Source organism: Cetorhinus maximus, chromosome 2 (assembly GCF_964194155.1).
Source record: "Cetorhinus maximus chromosome 2, sCetMax3.hap1.1, whole genome shotgun sequence".
Taxonomy (NCBI): Eukaryota; Metazoa; Chordata; class Chondrichthyes; order Lamniformes; family Cetorhinidae; genus Cetorhinus; species Cetorhinus maximus.
In genome coordinates this window covers 107,528,159-107,546,147 of record NC_135880.1, presented here as the reverse complement: position 1 = coordinate 107,546,147, position 17,989 = coordinate 107,528,159, and the positions used below count along the sequence as shown (strand labels likewise).

The 17,989-nt window shown below is 40.1% G+C and overlaps 1 protein-coding gene across 9 annotated transcripts in view; it reads left to right on the top strand.

Annotated features, from left to right (window-relative positions):
* Nucleotides 1-17,989, top strand: part of agtpbp1 (ATP/GTP binding carboxypeptidase 1) — a 360,842-nt gene that overhangs the window by 80,758 nt on the left and 262,095 nt on the right. For 6 of the 9 annotated variants that reach the window (XM_078568065.1, XM_078568001.1, XM_078568028.1 and 3 more), the window contains one exon: nt 10,501-10,530. The exons of the other annotated variants lie outside the window; for them this stretch is intronic. In XM_078568065.1, the coding sequence (XP_078424191.1) occupies nt 10,501-10,530 (30 nt within the window). The remainder of the gene's footprint in view (nt 1-10,500; nt 10,531-17,989) is intronic. 9 annotated transcript variants of the gene reach the window in all.

Here is a 17,989-nt window from a genome sequence, read left to right as displayed (position 1 = left end):
ATTGCGCAAACTCATGAACAGGCCTAACTAAGGCTGTCACTTTCGTCCCTGAAAAGTGCCCAGTCTCCCTCAGATTACCCTGGAAGGGCAAGGTATCTCAAAAATTTGAGCAACAGGTGAAGCTGTCTTTTTCAAGCTGCTACAATGCAGTAGTAACACAAGTAGTATTCGCCACTAACAGGATGCTGCCGTCAAGCGAAAAGGACGTCCTGCCTATCACACAAATAAGTAATGTGGTATATGAATTCCAGTGCCAGTGTGATGCTAGGTATGTAGGCCATACGTCCCAAAGGCTGGATCATATCAAACAGCGTGTCCCTTCCACTGTTTGTAATGGGCAAGGTACAGACCGTACCCAACCAGCCCGTGATTACAAAACTCAAAACAGTGTCCAACGTTAGATGTGATTCCACAAGTGGACAACACTTTCTAAATAATCCTCAGTGTGCTAAGAATTACACTGACAACCAAATTAAGGTTGTCAGTTGGGCTTGCAGTGTGGTGCATTTGCGTGTACTAGATGCTACATATATTAATACACAGGGCTGTGTTCTTTGCAGACAGAAAGAACATGTACACACATTTCACCTGTTTCAGCTAAACAATAAGTGACAGCCATTCGCTGGTACATTCCTCAGCACAATGCCTTGACCAAACAGAGTCAAGCTGCCTGGTTTAAATTTCAGATGATGCTTGGGAGTTAACTGTCAGTCACCATCAATTGGTGCATTCTCCATGGCAGCGCCTCTACCAATCAGAGTCCACTCTCCACTTGCTTGGATGAGTGCAGCTCCAACACTCGAGAAGCTTGACACCATCCAGGACAAAGCAGCACGCTTGATTGGCACCCATCCACAAACATTCAGTCCTTCCACCACCAACAAACAGTGGCAGCAGTGTGTACCATCTGCAAGATGCACTGCAGAAACTCACCAAAGCTCCTTAGGCAGCACCTTCCAGATCCATGAACACTACCATTTAGAAGGACAAGGGCAGCAGACACATGAGAGCACCACCACCTGGAAGTTTCCCTCCAAGCCACTTACCATCCTGACTTGGAAATATATCACAGTTCTTTCACTGTCGCTGGGTCAACATCCTGGAACTCTCTCCCTAACAGCACTGTGGGTGTACCTACACCACAGGGAATGCAGCAGTTCAAGAAGGCAACTCACCATCACCTCCTTACCACCTTCTCAAGGGCAATTAGGGTTGGCAATAAATGCTGGGCTAGCCAGCGACGCCCACTCCCCATAAATGAATTTTTAAAAATCCACTTGCTAACCAATCAGCACTCTCTTCTGGCAGAGAATGGTTTCATTAATGTCAGGAGTATCCTGGTACCTCAACCATGTAACCCTGCTTCAAACGTGAGCCCAGACAATGAGCATTACAGGCTATTTCATTTTTCATTGAATATTCAAACTTTCCAGCAGCAACCAGTGTAAGAACCCTGGCTAATTTACTAACCCCTCTTTAACTTGTGTCAATCAATTGACGCTCCCTTGCTGCTGCCCTGATTGAAGGCCTTATTCACTACCTAGAACTTGGAACCTTACTGATACATTGCTACACATGGCAGTGCCATTACCCACTAAGCTATTAGGGAGGATATGTGATTTATATGTCATAATACCTCCACTTAGACTTTATAAGAGCTCACAGCTCAAGGATTGCATTTACTTCTGGATTTATACTAAGATGTTGAGGATGATCTTGATACCACTGAAGGTAAACAGCAAGCATGGAATAGTTCCAGAATCTGAGAGATTTGGCTATGTATCTTGATGTGCATTTTTAGATTCCACAAAGGCTATTACACCTAATTAGTGTTCATTGGATTGGGGGTAATGCATGGATTGAGGAATGATTAATGGATAGAAAGCAGAGTAAGGATAAATGGAACATATTCGGGTTGGCAGGCTGGAATTGGGAATACACTGCAAGGACCAGTACTTGATGAGATTGAATGTAATGTAGCCATGTTTACTGATGATGCAAAGTTGGGTAGGAAAGGCAGCATTGAGGAGGATACAAAGAGATGACAGAAGGATATAAATAGTTTGGGTGAGTGGAGAAGTATGAATTTATGCACTTTGGTATGAATGTTGAGAGGCTAGGAAATTTTGCAGTCAGAGGGATCTGGGTGCCCTTATACAAGATTCACAAAGTTAACATGCAGGTACAGCAAGCAATTAGGAAGGCAAATGATATGTTAGTTCTTGTCACAAAGGATTTTAATTATAAGGGTAAAGAAGCCTTACTACAATTATACAAGGCATTGATAAGGCCATGCCTAGAGTCCTGGTGAGCTGTTTTGGTCTCCTTACCTGAGGAAAGACATACTTGCCCTAGAGGCAGTGCAGTGAAGGATGACCAGACTAGTTCCTGGAGTGAGGGGATTGTCCTTTGAGAGAGATTGAGCCAACTAGGTCTATATTCTCTGAAATTGAGAATGAGAGTTAATCTAACTGAACCATATAAAATTCTTAAAGGTAGATGCTGAGAAATGTTTCCCCTAGCTGTAGCTGGGAATGTAGAACATGGGGTCACAATCTCAAAATAAGGCATTGGCTCTTTCGGACTGAGATGAGAACGTAAAGAAGAAAGATTTGCATTTAAATAGCACTTAACATGACCACTGGACATCTGAGAGTGCTTTACAGTCAGCGGAGTGTATTTACTATTGTAGCATTGGAAACAGCGGCAGTTTGCACAGACCAACTCCCACAAACAACAATGTGATAATGACCATATAATTTGTTATTTTGTGATGTTGGATTGTGATAAATATTGGCTAGGACACTGGGGATAACTTCCCTGATTTGCTCATGGCACTATTGCAAAAATCTTTGACAGCTACCTGAACAGGCAGATGGAGGCTCATTTAATGCCTCATTTGAAAGACAACCTCTGACAGTGCAGCACTCCATCAGTACTGGAGTGTGAGCCTTGATTTATCTGCTCAATCCCAGGAGAAGGAATTGAGCCAGAATCAGACTCAGACGAGAGTGCTACCAACTGAGTCACAGCTGAAACTCTAAAGGAGAGATTTCTTCACTGAAAGGGTTGTGAATCTTTGAAATGCTCTACCCCAGAGAGTTGTGAATGCTCAGTTGTTGAGAATGTTCATTTAAGAGGTCAATAGATTTTTAGATACTAAGGAAATTGAGGTATAGGGGGATACTACAGGAAGGTAGAAAATTTGCCATGATTTTGTTGATTGGTGGAGCAGGCTTGAGGGGAGAAATGGCCTACTACTGCTTCTGTTTGTTATATTTCTGCTTTCCTCATGACTTAAGGAGTATTCCATTCCATTACTTTGGCACTGATTAAAATGAGCTGTTTATTGGAACTGGTTCAGGTGTTTGGGTACAGTGCAGGATGTAGCCAATGCTAGTTGCTTCTGACTGTGCACCAGTCAGCATCTTTTGACTGGTGCCACTTTCAATGAGATGAAAAATTACACATTTCAACTGTTAGGAAACTATAATCATTTTCATAATATTGTGAGTTATTGTAAAGTAGATTTATAGGGGTGAGTATGGATGATTCTGTCTGTGTGATTTAATTGAGTTGGGGTCAACTAGATTGCAAGCTTGAAAATATCAAAAGGAGTTGGGTGTAGAAGGCATTTGAAACGCTAATGAATAAACATGGATGACATCTTAGCATATAAGGTGTGATGGAAATTTGCACACGTGAAGGAGTTGTTTAGATTTCAGAGGGATGGTAGGATGCTTAAAATTGTCAAGATAAGCAAGGCCAAGCAGTGTGTTTATTTTTCCCAAAAGGAAAGTGGCCATATTGGCAACATGAAAGATTTTTATATTATGGGAAAAGCAAATTTGCAAAGATATACGGAACAATGGAATTTACAGATTAAAGAGATAGAAGCATATATAAAGAGGAAGAAAAGAACATGTGGAAAGGCCATGTAAGATCTAATGAGTGTATGAAACAGCTTTGAGGAAGGTTCCAGCCATTTTGGCAAAAGTCTGCTGTGTCCAGTAACTAAAGTTGGAGAAGAGCCTTTGGAATTCCACTGTTGAGTGGGCGCTGTGGTAACTTGCTGGCTTGCTTTTTAAATTTAAAATCTATTTTGGGATTGTTGCCTTAGAGGGGTGTGTAGTTGGGATTTAGGTTAATTAAGAATTTTAGGATTTGTTATAGTATTAAGTAACTGCAATCTTATGTATGTGCTTGAAATCTTTTGTGCTGATAATTGTTTTAATTTTTAAAAAATCTGTAAAGGTGTTAGTGGTCTCGTTACTTCTGAATTCAGTGCTCAAATTGTCTCGTAATAAATACAAATTGCAAAACCATTGTGATAATGTGGCTACATTTCCCTTGTGGATTTGGTCCACCTGGTACACATCACCTGCTACGTCACAACAAAATTGGAGGCTCTTTGTGGGATATTTGAATTTCCTTGATTGGTTTGGAGTTGGTGAATCTTAAGGCTACAAGCACGAGAATAACATTGAACTCAGGAGTTGGTGTGAGGGACTTTAAAGTGGTGAGACTGAAAAAATGACTTCATCTTTAGCTAAGACTTTTCTGGGAGTAGAAGCCATAACTGATTCGTTTACAAAAATCATTCAGGGTAAGTTAGCAGAATTGGTGGGTAAGTTGCAGTTGAGGTTAACTGCAGGGGCAAAGAAAGCAGACATAATTGAAGTGATATCACAGCATTTGAATTTGGAAGGGATACCTGAAACTAGTGAGTCACAGCTGAAGGTAGTGAGACTTCAGTTACAAATGAACATGAACAAGCAATGGAAATGGAAAAAAAGTGGAATTAAAGGCAGAGGAAAAGGAAAGAGACAGGGCATTTCAAAGGGAGCAAGCAGAAAGGCAGGAGAGAGAAAGAAAACCAAAAGGGAAATTAGCAAAGGAGGAAAGAGAGAAAGAGAGAAGGAGAGGGAGAGTGAATATCAGCGTAAAAAGCCAAAAGTTAAAAGAAGAGATCTCAGAGGCTGAGGGAAGTTCTGAAGATGAAATGACCATTTCCAAAGCCCAGTGGGGAGATGTTTAAATTTGTAAGGTTCTTCCAAAGTTTGAAGAAAGGGATGCTGAGGCGTTCTTCATTTCATTTGAGAAGATAGCTAAGCAGATGAAATGACCACAAGAAATCTAGACATTGCTTTTACAGCTCAGGTTAGTGGGTAGAACTCATGAGGTTTATGCTTCATTGTCAGAATAAGTACCAGTGGATTATGATGCAGTAAAAGAAGGCTATTTTGAGTGCATATGAGCTGGCTCCTAAGGTATACAGACAGAAATTAGGAATATAAGGAAACAGCCTGATCAAACTTATATTGAGTTTGAGAAAGTAAAACAAAGTAATTTTGTCCAGTGGATATGGGCATTAAAGGTAGAGACAACATTTACAGCTCTTAGAGAAGTAATCCTTTTGGAAGAATTTAAAGATTCAATTCCTTCAGTAGTGAGAACTCATGTGGAGGAACAGAGACTTAAATAGGCAAGGCAAGCAGCAGAGATAGCTGATGATTGTAAGTTAGTTCATAGATCTAAACCTTTTCTTCATCACCCTTTTAAATCAGAGAAGGATAGGAAGTGGGAAGATGGAAGGAAGGCAGCTAATTTTTTTTTAAATTCTCTAAAGGTGTTAGTGGACTCATTACCTCTGAATTTAGTGCCCAAATCTTTTTGTAATAAATACAGATTGCAAAACTGTTGTGATAGCGTGGCCAAGTTTCCCTTGTAGATTTGGTCCGCCTGGCACACATCACTTGCCACGTCATGACACAACGCATTGCTTTGCTCTGATACTGGCTAATGTAAGAAACAGAGGCTTCTGTACCAACCAGGACTGAGTGTGCCAAGAAAATAAAGTGGAAGATGGCAGTTTCTTTAGATCCTGATTTCTCTGACAAGGAGCTTATTTTGGTCTGGATTCTTCGGTTGAAAAATGGTCGCTGAACAAGTTCATCACGCGTGTTATTATTGCCCTAAGTGGCTTTGTGTTGACCGCTACTGTATCTTGGTTGAATCATTCTGACGACCTTTCAAGGCTCATTTCTTCATGATGAATTGCCTCCTCAAACCCCTTTTACCTAATAGTTCCAATCTCAACTCCAATGCCAAGTGCGACTAGTTCATAAATTCTTCATTTCTAAAACTAAGACTACTCAGGCAGCTGTTTCAGCTGCTACTTTCTCTCCCCAACTATTCCAAACCTTTCCCTAGCATCCTATCCAACTTAACTTTTCTGTCACTCTGCAATTCCTCTCCCATCACACCACCTGCCATCAAGAAAATTTGCCTTCGTCATGAGACTTTATCTGCTACCATAATCTCAGCAATGCCTGACCACTTAATTGCCCCTCTGTGGTTGCTAACATTCTAAATGACTATCTTTGCTCAAGCATCATCCTTCTCTCTTTTCAACGTAATTATCATTATTCTGTTATGGCACAGCTGATGGTAAATGCTGAGTTGTTCAAATCCCAAAGGGAAACTTGAGACAGCTGCCAAAGCTATTTTTGCAATTTGTATGTTTTGAGATGCAAGCTTTGAATTCAGTAGTAATAAGACCGCTGAGCCTTATAGGTTTTTACAAAACTAGCTTAAACATTTATTAATAAGAGAAATGATTTTAAGCATATATATATGTCTACAAATTACTACTATAATAACTTCTAAATACCCTAATTAATCTGACTCCCAGTTACACCTCCATTAAGGCAACAGTAAGACACACAGATTTTAAAAGATCCAGGCAAAGAAACATGCTACCGTGAACAACCCAATTCAAAGTGAGTTTTCCTAACTTCAATTCGTTGTAGACAGCAGCTTGAGGCATAGATGTTGAAGGCTTTTCACACTTGTTAGATCTTAATATGCCCTCTTTTACACACAGCCTTCTCTCCTTATACATATTTTCCCCTTTGACTGCAAATTCCCATTGTTTCACTATGTCTTTGGACTTTACCTCCCTGATCATAATAATTTATCATAGAACCAATTTTATCAGTAATCCTTGGGAAAAATAAACAGACCGTTTCTTAACTTCTGCTGGTTTGGTGTAATATTTCACTCCATCTTTTGAATTCAAGCAAGTCTAGTTTATTTAAAAATGCAAATGTCCTTTTACACCTTACATTCTAAACTTCCCCCATTTTTACCTACTTAACATATCAAACTTAGCTTATCTTCAAATACATCAAAGCCTTCAGACCAGCTGCCTTAAATCTAACTAAGTCTCTCTCTCTCACTCACACACTCTCTCTCACACACACACACACACACACACACACACACACACACTTAAAACGCACACATGCATGCACATATATAGACACAGATCCCACTATTTTACAATAAATTCCAATAACATTATTATGTCTTCCTGACAATTCTGTTCCCCAAAGTTTGCTCTCAACCTCTCTGTCCTCTCTAAATTTCCCATATCTAACCTTGTGATTGGGTCTTGAATATCGTTGTGACCTCCATTCCTATATCTGTCAAAATCAACAGTCATCTTTGATATCATGACTCCGTGACTGTGTACATGGTGCGATAACCCTCCTTGGTTTCCTTAGGCTTTCAACAGCTATATAATTGTTGTGGAGTATCTAAAAGACACTCGTCACAGAGTCAATTGTAGGTAGATTCAGCAGCAGTCCTTTATTCAGTACAATTGTGCACACGTGGGAAATGCTCTTTCAGAATACTCTAAAAGGCAATTCCAAGTTACAGAGTTTCTATTAGTTAAATATACCATCTTTGGGATAACTCATCATTAACTCACAATGTTCTTATCTTGTGTGTCTAATTGTTACATCTTAATTGCAAATAAGTTTACAACATAAACACGGAATGACCGGTTCATCACCTCCGCAGTTCTAGAGGAATTTTTAAAACAGTCACAGAATGACCTGCGTTTTAGCATAAACAATGCTCACAGTTCATTCCAAAACATAAACTTTGCTTATCCATCCTGATATTTTGCTGTCGTGCCTAGTCAACTCCATACCTTGACCCTGAGGTCAAGCTATCAGTTTATTACAGTATAACTCATAGACTATTCATCAACTTATTTTATCCTGACCTAAAGGTTAATTCCTTTAGCTTTATCATAGACTGACCCATAGGCTAGTCATTAACTTCCAGGCCCTGCCAAAAGGTCATACTCATTCTAGATTTTTTTAAACTGCAAGCGCTTTTTAAAATTTGTATCTGCAACTTGGCTGAGCCTGGGTAATCAATCCTATGATGCATCCTGATATGCCTCTTCATAATCAACCATTGCCTCTTTGTTGAACAACTCTGTGGCTGACGTTGTGTCATTTCACTCCTATTTGCTCAAAAATATCAATGCATCTCTAGCAGTGACTGATTTATGTTGTACCCTGCATAGTCCCTTAAGGAACTATCCTTAGCCCCTTTTCTTCCTCATCTAAGTATGCCTTCTCGGTGACATCATACAGAAGCATGGAGCCAGCTTCACATATATACTAATGATACTCCGCTCTAACTCTCTGCCATTTTCTTGTCACCATGAGTACCTCAAGTTGTTGATTAGTTCTGTTCATCACCATAACATTTCTATAGCATTGCCCAACTCCACCCACCACACCAAATCCACAACTGTTCCGTTACCTTTGTTATTGTTACTTCCACACTTAATTTGTCCAATGTTTTCCATGTCAGCCTGCTGTCCTCTACCTTTCAATAAAAGCCAACTTCTTAAAGAAAAATTGCACTTCACTGCTGTATTCACTGACAGACAGTGGATTCATGTCTCCAGCATTGTGCTTAATATAATCATCCTTGTCTTTAAAATTCCATCTGAATTCTAGAATGCTTCCCTAGCCTTATATTCCGTCTCAGGGGAAGGTAATGTAAGTTTGACTTCTTGATTTTCAGTCAGAATGGCAGTAAGAGGAAATATTCAAAATGAACTAGTTACAACAACTGGATTACAATTTAAAAAAAAACCATAGCAAGTGTTTTGCCCAGTGGTTGACATCACTCCAATAAAATGGTGTGGATTAATTCTGGATGCTGAATGCCTTTTGGAGCTTGCACGTTTGGTAATTGCCAAAAATGATTGGCCTTTTTGACTTTCCTGCCTCTATTTAATTGTTCACTACTGGTATGACAGAGCCTTGAAACCTACTCTCTGGAATACCTTATTTAAAACCCTCTGACTCTCCACATCTCTTTCCATCTTTGAAAAGATTTGCATTGGAAATATTTTTGACCAACCATTCGCTGACTTCTTGTACTTTACTCTCCACCTATAAGGTACCTTGGGTTGTTTCCTACATTGCAGGTTACTATGTAAATACAATTTGTTTTTGTCCTCCAGCTGCAAAAAAGGGGTAGAACATAAGAAATGGTCTACTTCTTTACCATGTTTGCCAGGCTCAATTTCCCAGTTAGTGCAATCCGCGAAAGGGGAATGATCTGTAAGAGGAACTCAGTGAAGCATTGGGGTCCATGGTTTGTATTAAAGGGAACCACTCCATATATTAGTTGGTAGGGAGCATTTCCAGTTTGTTGCCAATTATTAGGATGACAGTGCAACCTTTTACTTTATTAGTTGCCACTAATATTTGTTTCAATGATGCATACAGAAGCCATCTGATGAAAGTGAATATGAATGAACGTATCACATGGGTCTAATGTTATGCTACAACCTACAAATCTGACTGGATGTAAAGCCACTTATTAGGCCCCTGGCTTGTTGAACCTTGCCTTTGCACCTGGACTTGTACTGTGTCCTGTGGTCAACATCAAGATGAAGGTTACGTAAAATAAGTTTTACATTCAACTTGTAACATCTCTCCTTTCAAGACCCTGATTGATGAGGTTGCTGCCCAAGTCAGCCCATCCTCTCCACAGCTCAAGGAAACAGTGACTTTTAAAGAGCCTAATGGTAGTAAAGGAATGGTAAATATTGCCCCTGGATTTTAACTCTTGATCTGATTTGCTTCCATCAGACAAAGGAAGTTATGGTGTCACACAGTGTGGGGCATGTCATTAGAACCAGTATGAGCTTACTTTTGTAGTGGGGAATATGAAATGTTAACTATATATAAACAACTATGATTTGTATTTTATCTAGGGTGCAATGTTACTTTAGCACACATTCTTATTACAGAGTTCGTTGAACATTTTTAAATTTTTATTGTAATGGAGCCCTTAAAGTTCAAGTAGAGTTGGGAGTGTGATTGTTAGTAAGTAGAGGTTCAAGTTAAATCGATGGCCCTTTGTTTCACTTGCATTCTTAAAGCCTTATGTGTTGGGAGTAAAATAGCTTAACAAGCATCAAGTCCTGGAGCAAGGTTTGATCAGCATTGTGCACCAACTTAAGAAACAAACAATAATCCTATCTGCACTGCATTGCAAATGTTAATTAAAATTGACTTTGATTTAAGTCAATAAATATATATATATATATATATATATACACAAGCGGTGTTGCAGCTGCACAGATTTTTAATTTGCTTATGTTTTGTCCAGCAGCATTTCCTTTCTCAGTCCTACAAACGTCAGGTAGGATTCTGTTTTGGAATTAATTTTAGCAACTACATAGCATCAGTTCTTTTAGTAGTATCTGGTATTATAGCAATTTCATTTTATTTACTAGTGTATTCTATCAGTTTTGAATTTGGGGATGTGAAGATTGAATTGGTGACGAGCTGAATATACTGTCCTATTTGACATCAATTGGGCAGCTATATGACGATCATACAAGGAAAGGCATTTGGAATGACATGGATCAGTTCAAAGGCAAGAAGTGATTTTATCTAGTTCTGATCAACAAAACGTTCTCGTTGGCTGAGTGGAATGAATGCTCGGAGATAAAAAGCAAAAAAAAACTGCACATATGGGAAATCTGAACAAAAGCAGAAAATACTGGAAACACTCAGCAGGCTAGGTGGCTTTGGTGAAGGGAACCTGTATGGGTTCAGATGTGGACCTTTCAAAGCCTTTTGGCAAAGGTTGCGCACACAACATCAGCTCCTTTTTCGTGTCTGGTGCTATCTGAACCAGTTCCAGCATTTTCTCTGAATATTTTTTGTAGTTCTGCGTCTTCCAGTTATTTTCTAACTTAGCACAGTTTCACAGTGAATAGTTGATGGAGGTTAATGGTTTCGCTCATACTTTAATGGTTTGTACGTGGGTGAATCCATAACATTAATGTTGACGTTCTGTTGGTTTTGAGTTTACAATTTAGTGTGTTTTGTATCTTTATCGTACTAACATTTTGTACACTTTTCATTTGCATGTGTTTAGTTGGCAGAATGTATTAGATGTTAATACAGCTGCTTCTGGGAAGGATCACAAAAATTATGTTTGAAACTTTAGCTTTATCAACGACAAAATATTTGCATCTGTTTACATTTTCCTTATGCCAGTAACTGTGCCATGTACGTCAGCATTATTGTCATTTCATTCATATTTTTGAAGTGCTACTATATTTGAAAGTAATGTGAGATTGAAAAGTACTGGGTGCAGCTTCAGCACCCCTTGAGATAGCTGATCAAGGACAAGTTTATTTTATTAAATAATTTTTGTTTCCCTCTAAATGAGGGACATAGCCAGGAGTAATTGCAGCCTCCTTTGCTCCGCAGTCCATTAACGAATCTTGTAATTCAGACTTCTAGTATGTCAGGATTGTGAGAAATTTGCTGTGGTTAGTTTAATTATGAGCCCTCTGTGTAAGCAGCTACTGAGTGGCTAACAAATAACCATCCAATAACAGCTTAAATCTAACGCTTCTAGTTTTCCTGGTTTACTGGCATTAGCTGTTTTACTTGGGAACACAAGAGCATGAGTAAGCTAGTTAGGCCCCTCATGCCTGTTCTGCCATTCAATAAGATCATGGTTGACCTGTGACCAAACTCCATATATCAGCCTTTATCCCATAATCCCTTAATAGCTTTGATTAACAAAAATCTATCAGTCTCAGACCTAAAGTTAATAATTGATCTAGCATCAGTTTTTGTTTGCAGACAAGTTTCCCAAATGTTCTCCACCCGTTGCATTTAGAAGTGCTTCCTAATCTCATGAAAGGTCCAACTCTAATTTTTAGACTATACCCCTCATCCCAGACTCCCTGAACTCCAGAAATAGTTCCTCTCTATCTACCCCATGTGTCCCCCTTAAAATCATTAAACCTTTGATCAAATTATCCTTAATATTCTGAATTCCCAGGAATACAACTCTCATTTGTATAATCTCTCCTCATAATTTAATGTTTGAAATCCAGGTACCTTTCTGATAAATCTATACTGCACCCACTCCGAGGCCAATAAATATTTTTTACGATGTAGTGCTCAGAACTGCACACAGTACCCCAGGTGTAGGCTGACCAGGGATTTGTCTAGCTGAAGCGTTACTCCTATTCCCCTTGTATTCCTGCATCAAGATATAAAGGCCAGCATTCCATAAGCCTTTTTGATTATTTTCTTTACCTATTCAAAATGTTTCAAAGAATTATGTACCTGGGTCCCCAAGTCTTTTTGGATCTCCATTGTTTCTAACTTTTCACTATTTAAGAGGTACAGTACTCTGTACTATCCTTTTTTGGTCTGAAGTGGATGATCTCACCTTTGCTTGCCTTTGAATTCATTTTCCACAATTTTTCCCATTTATTTAATCTATTAATAACTATTTATAATTTTATGCTTCTATCTGCACTGCTTACAATGCCACCTATCTTGGTATCATTGGCAAACTTGAGTATGTGACTTTCTATCTTGTCATCTAAGTTATTATCAATATGGTGATTAGTTGAAGTCCCAGCACATATTCCTGCAGGATACCGCTAGTCACATCCCGCCAATTAGAGCACCTGTTCATTATCCCTTCTGCCACTTAGCCAATTTCCTAACCAGATCAATTCTGTGAACTTCAACTTCAGCTAGCAGTCAGTTGCTTCTGAGAGACTTTATCAGATGTCTTCTGAAAATCCATACCACAAACATTCCTGTCCTCTACTTTAGTCACCTCTTCAAAAAAAGTAATTGTTTTGTCTGGTATCACTTAGCCTTTACAGATTCATCCTAGTTCTCTCTGATCAACTGAAAATGCTCAAAGTGTATGTTTACTTTAGCCTTAATAATAGATTCTAATAACTTCCTGACAACAGATGTTAGGCTAACTGGTCTGTAATTCGCTGGTTTCCCTCTGTCACCTTTCTTAAATAGCAGATTGACATGCACAATTTTCCAGCCTAAAGGAGTGGTTCTCGAATAAAGAGAACTTTGGAAGATTACAATTAGGACATTTGCAATGTTCTCACCTACTTTCTCTGAATTCCTGGAATGGAAACCATCTTGAATGGTGATTTGTCATTCATCAGTGTCATTTTCATCTTCATTTCTGGTATTTTGCTTACCTTAATTTCAATGAGTTTGTATCCCTGATTCAATGTAAGTTTCTTTAGGATGTCCTGCATACTGATCTCTGCCTCTACTGTAAATATTGGTGCAGCAATTATTCAACAGGTCTGCCATTTTTTTTATTTTCCTCCACAATTTCACCATTAACAGTTTTCAAAGGACCCACATTGCTCTCGTTGACCTTTTTCTGAGCATAATTGTAAAAATATTGATTTTTGATATACCTTGCAGATTTCATTGTTTCCTGGGATGTAAACATTGCTGTCAAGGCCAGCATTTATTGCCCATCCCTAATTGCCCTCGAGAAGCTGGTGGTGAGCTGCCTTCTTGAACTGCTGCAGTCCATGTGGTGTAGGTACACCCACAGTGCTGTTAGGAAGGGAGTTCCAGGATTTTGACTTAGCGACAGTGAAGAAATGGCGATATAGTTCCAAGTCAGGATGACGTATGGCTTGGAGGGGAACTTGCAGGTGGTGGTGTTCCCATGTGTCTGCTGCCAGTCCTTCTAGATGGTAAAGGTCTTGGATTTGAAAGGTACTATAAAAGGAATGTAGGAGTAGGCCATTTGGCCCCTTGAGCCTGCTCCGTCATTTAACTGGATCATGGCTGGTCTTCTACCTCAGTGCCATTTTCCCACACTGTCTCTGTATCCCTAGATGTCATTGGTATCTAGAAATCTTATCAACCTCTGCTTTGAACATAGTCAATGACTGATCCCCCAAAGCCCTCTGGGGTATAGAATCCCAAAGATTCACCACTCTGAAGAAATTCCCTCTCATCTTGGTCCAAAAGGGCCTACCACTTATTCTGAGACTGTGTCCCCTGGTTCTAGACCCTCCTCCACCACCCCCAAAACCAGGGGAAACATATTTCCTGAATCTGTCCACCCTGTCGAGTCCTGTGAGAATTTTATATGCTCAGCGAGATCACCTGTCATTCTTCTAAACTATAGAGAATATAGGCTCTGTTTCCTCAATTTCTTCTCATAAAACAGTCCTGCCATCCCAGGGATTAGTCTGGTGAACCTTCATTGCACTCCCTCTATGTCCGGTATACCCTTCCTTGGGTAAGGAGACCAAAACTGTTGAAGGAAGCTTGGAGAGTTGTTTTGCAGTCCATCTTGTATATGGTATACACTGCTACCACTGTGCATCGGTGGTGGAGGAATGAATGTTTAAGGTGATCGATGGAGCGCTGATCAAGTGAGGTGCTTTTTTGTGAATGGTGTCAAGCTTCTTGAGAGTTGTTAGAGGCACATTCATCAAGGCAGTTGGAGAGTATTCCACCACGCTCCAAACTTGTGCCTTCTAAATTGTGGACAAACTTTGGGGATTCAGGAGGTAAGCTACTTGCTACAGAATTCTCAGCCTCTGACCTGCACTTGTAGCCAAATATTTGCAGCATATGGCATGTAAACACCATCCTTATACTATAATTCCTCACTAATGGAACCATCACAAGCCCTATATCAGTGAAACAGGGGTCACACAAGGCTGTCTCATAATACCAACTCTTCTCCATTTCTTTGCTGCAATACTGCATCTCATCTCCAGCAAATTACCCGCAGGCGTGGAGATAATCCACAGAACAGATGGGAAACTGCTTTCAATTCAAAATCGAAACCACTCCATCCTCAGTCATAGAGCTTCAGCATGTAGATGACACTTGTGTGCTCGCTTAGAAACTGAACTCGAGGTCATTGTTGACTCCTTCTCTGAAGCATATGAGAAAATGTACCTTTCACTAAACACCCAAAAAACTAAGATCCTGTACCAACCAGCTTCACTGCAAAACACCTCCCCCCGTCAATTCAGATCAAGGGCGAGATCCTGGAAAATATGGATCATTTTTTCTATCTTGGGACCACCTCTTGATGATCAAGGCAGACCTAGACAACAACATTCTCCATTACCTCCAATGTGCCTTGGAGAGAATGGAGAACGTGGATCTACAAGTAACACGCTGGAGAGGCTATAAGTAAAGAGCATGGCTTGAGGCCTTACAGTTACCTATAGTATTATAGGATAACTGTAGCAGCTGCTGGAAAACATTGTTTGAAAACAAAAATCAAATCATGACATCACAGGAAAACCAGAAGCTAATTGGCTGGTGAGTAACTGCTCTTAACTGCTGGAAATTAGAAAAAATGTACATTTTTGAATATTTTGTGGTAAAGATTTATTTTATTATGACGGTTTAAATTAGTACAGTAAGTGCTGGTAAGAAGAAGCATTAAATAAAATGATTAAATAATTAGTTGGTTGATTAAAGCACATTGAGGATGGTATGGCAGGTGACGTGTTGTGATTGTAGAATGTGCAAGCTGCTGGTTGCCAGTGTGATCCAGGGCAAGCATGTCGGCAGTAAGTGTCTGCGGCTTGAGGAGCTTTGGCTCAGAGTCTTTGAGCTGGCGGCCGAGCTGCAGATACGGCAGCACATCAGGGAAGGGGAAAGTTATCTGGATACTTTATTTCAGAAGGCAATAAAGCCTTGATTAATGATTTGGTCAGGGACAGGGAGGTGTGACTGCGGGTGAGGCAGGTCTGGGGACCCAGAAGGCAGGAATGTAGGAGCCTCACCCCTTGCAATTGTCCAACAGGTCTGAGGTTCTTTTAGCTTGTTTGGGGGAGTGGGGGCAGCAGAATCGATGAACAAAATGACCATGGCACCGTGGTACAGGAAGCTGTTCAAGTGGATGGATTAAATAGGAATGTAGTGATAATAGCGGATAATATAGTCGGGGGATACAAGCAGTTCTTTGCAGCTGAGAATGAGAATCCAAATGGCTGTGTTGCCTGCCTGATGCCAGGGTTTAGGACGTCTGCTCAGGGCTGGAGAGGAACTTGCAGTGAGAGAGGGAATATCCAGCTGTTGTGGTCCACGAGGGTACCAATGACATAGGTAGAGCTAGGAAAGAGGTTCTGCTGAGGGAGTATGCGCAGCTAGGGCTAAATGAAAAAGCAGAACCTCAAGGGTAATGATCCCTAGATTATTACCTGAGCCACAAGCAAATTGGCATATGGTAAATAAGATTCGAGAGATGAGTGCTCAAGGGACACTGGCACCAATACTGGGGAAGTGGGAGCTGTATTGCTGGGATGGTCTGCACATGGACCGTGCTAGGACCACTATTCTGGCAAATTGTATAACTAAGGCGATAAAGGGAGCTTTAAACTAAATAGTGGGGGGAAAAGATCATGAGAGAGGAAATATAGTAAAGTAAAGGGAAACAACAAAGCAATAGAGCAGGGCAGCAATTTGCAGAATGAGTACCAGAGTGACAGGAAGGGACAGATCATACAATCGTAAGTGTGCACCAACAGATAAGGCCAGAGATTTCAAAAATGGTAAAAAAAACGCAGTGTTTAAGGCCTTGTATCTGCATGTACACAGCATTTGTAACAAAGAGGATGAATTGTTAACACAGGTAGAGATGAATATTTATAACCTGATAGGCATTACAGATTTGTGGTCGAAAGGTGACCAAGGCTGGGACCTGAATGTTGAAGGATATTTGACAATTGGAGTGATCGGAAGCTAGGAAAAAGTGAGGGGATAGCTCTGTTAACATTAGTTCAGCACTGATAGATGACCTTCGCTTGAAAGAGCAAATTATTGAATCAGCTTGGGGAGAGACAAGAAATAATAAAGGTAAGAGGTCACTTCTGGGAGTAGTTTATAGGCCCCCTAACAATAGTTACGCTGTAGGACAGAGCATGCAGGAAGAAATAAATGTGGTATGTGAGAAAGGTACATCAATAATCATGGGTGACTTTAATCTACATGTAGATTGGGTAAATCAAATTGGCAAAGGTAGCCTCGAAAATGAGTTCAGTGTTTTCAAGGCAAGTTCTTAGAGCAGTAGTTTCTAGAGCCAACCAGGGAGCAGGCTGTCCTCGACCTGATGATGTACACTGAGTCAGGATTAATCAAGAACTTCTGGTAAAGGAGCCTCCAGCTGATAGTGATCACACATGACAGAATTTCATACTCAGTTTGGAATGGAGAAGTGTGTGCCCATGACAAAAGTTTTAAACCTAAATAAAGGTAACTATTAGGGTATGTAAGAGGTTCCCATCCCCGTTTCCTCCTTATGGACGGTTCTTAACTTTAGGTTTTTATAAAAGGCAAAATTGCACAGACACGGGGCTTGGATCAATCAAACTTGTTTATTTTAAAAAAAAAAACTCCTAATGTCCTAATACAAAGACCTCTAAACTAGTTTAAATGACACACACAACACCTCGATTGGTTAGTCTGATTTAAATCCCTCCATGATTTAACATTGGCTCCCACTCAAACACACAAAATCATTACAACTTATTAGAAAACCTTTACTGAAAAACCACAGGCAAAACCCCACGTTTCTGCCCCAAACCTTCAATTCAACCCCGGATTTGGTTGTTACACTTAAGTTACTTTAAAAGCTCAGCCCCAATACCCCTTAGATTTGGCTGATAACTTACAATCCTCCCATGCAGTTGGTCCTTCCGGTGTGAATTGTAGGTCCGGGAGCCAGGTTGACAGTTCCTGACCCCCCTCGACGGCAGTCCACAAAACCTCAGACCAATCTCACTACAATTTGACTGAAACCACTTACAATC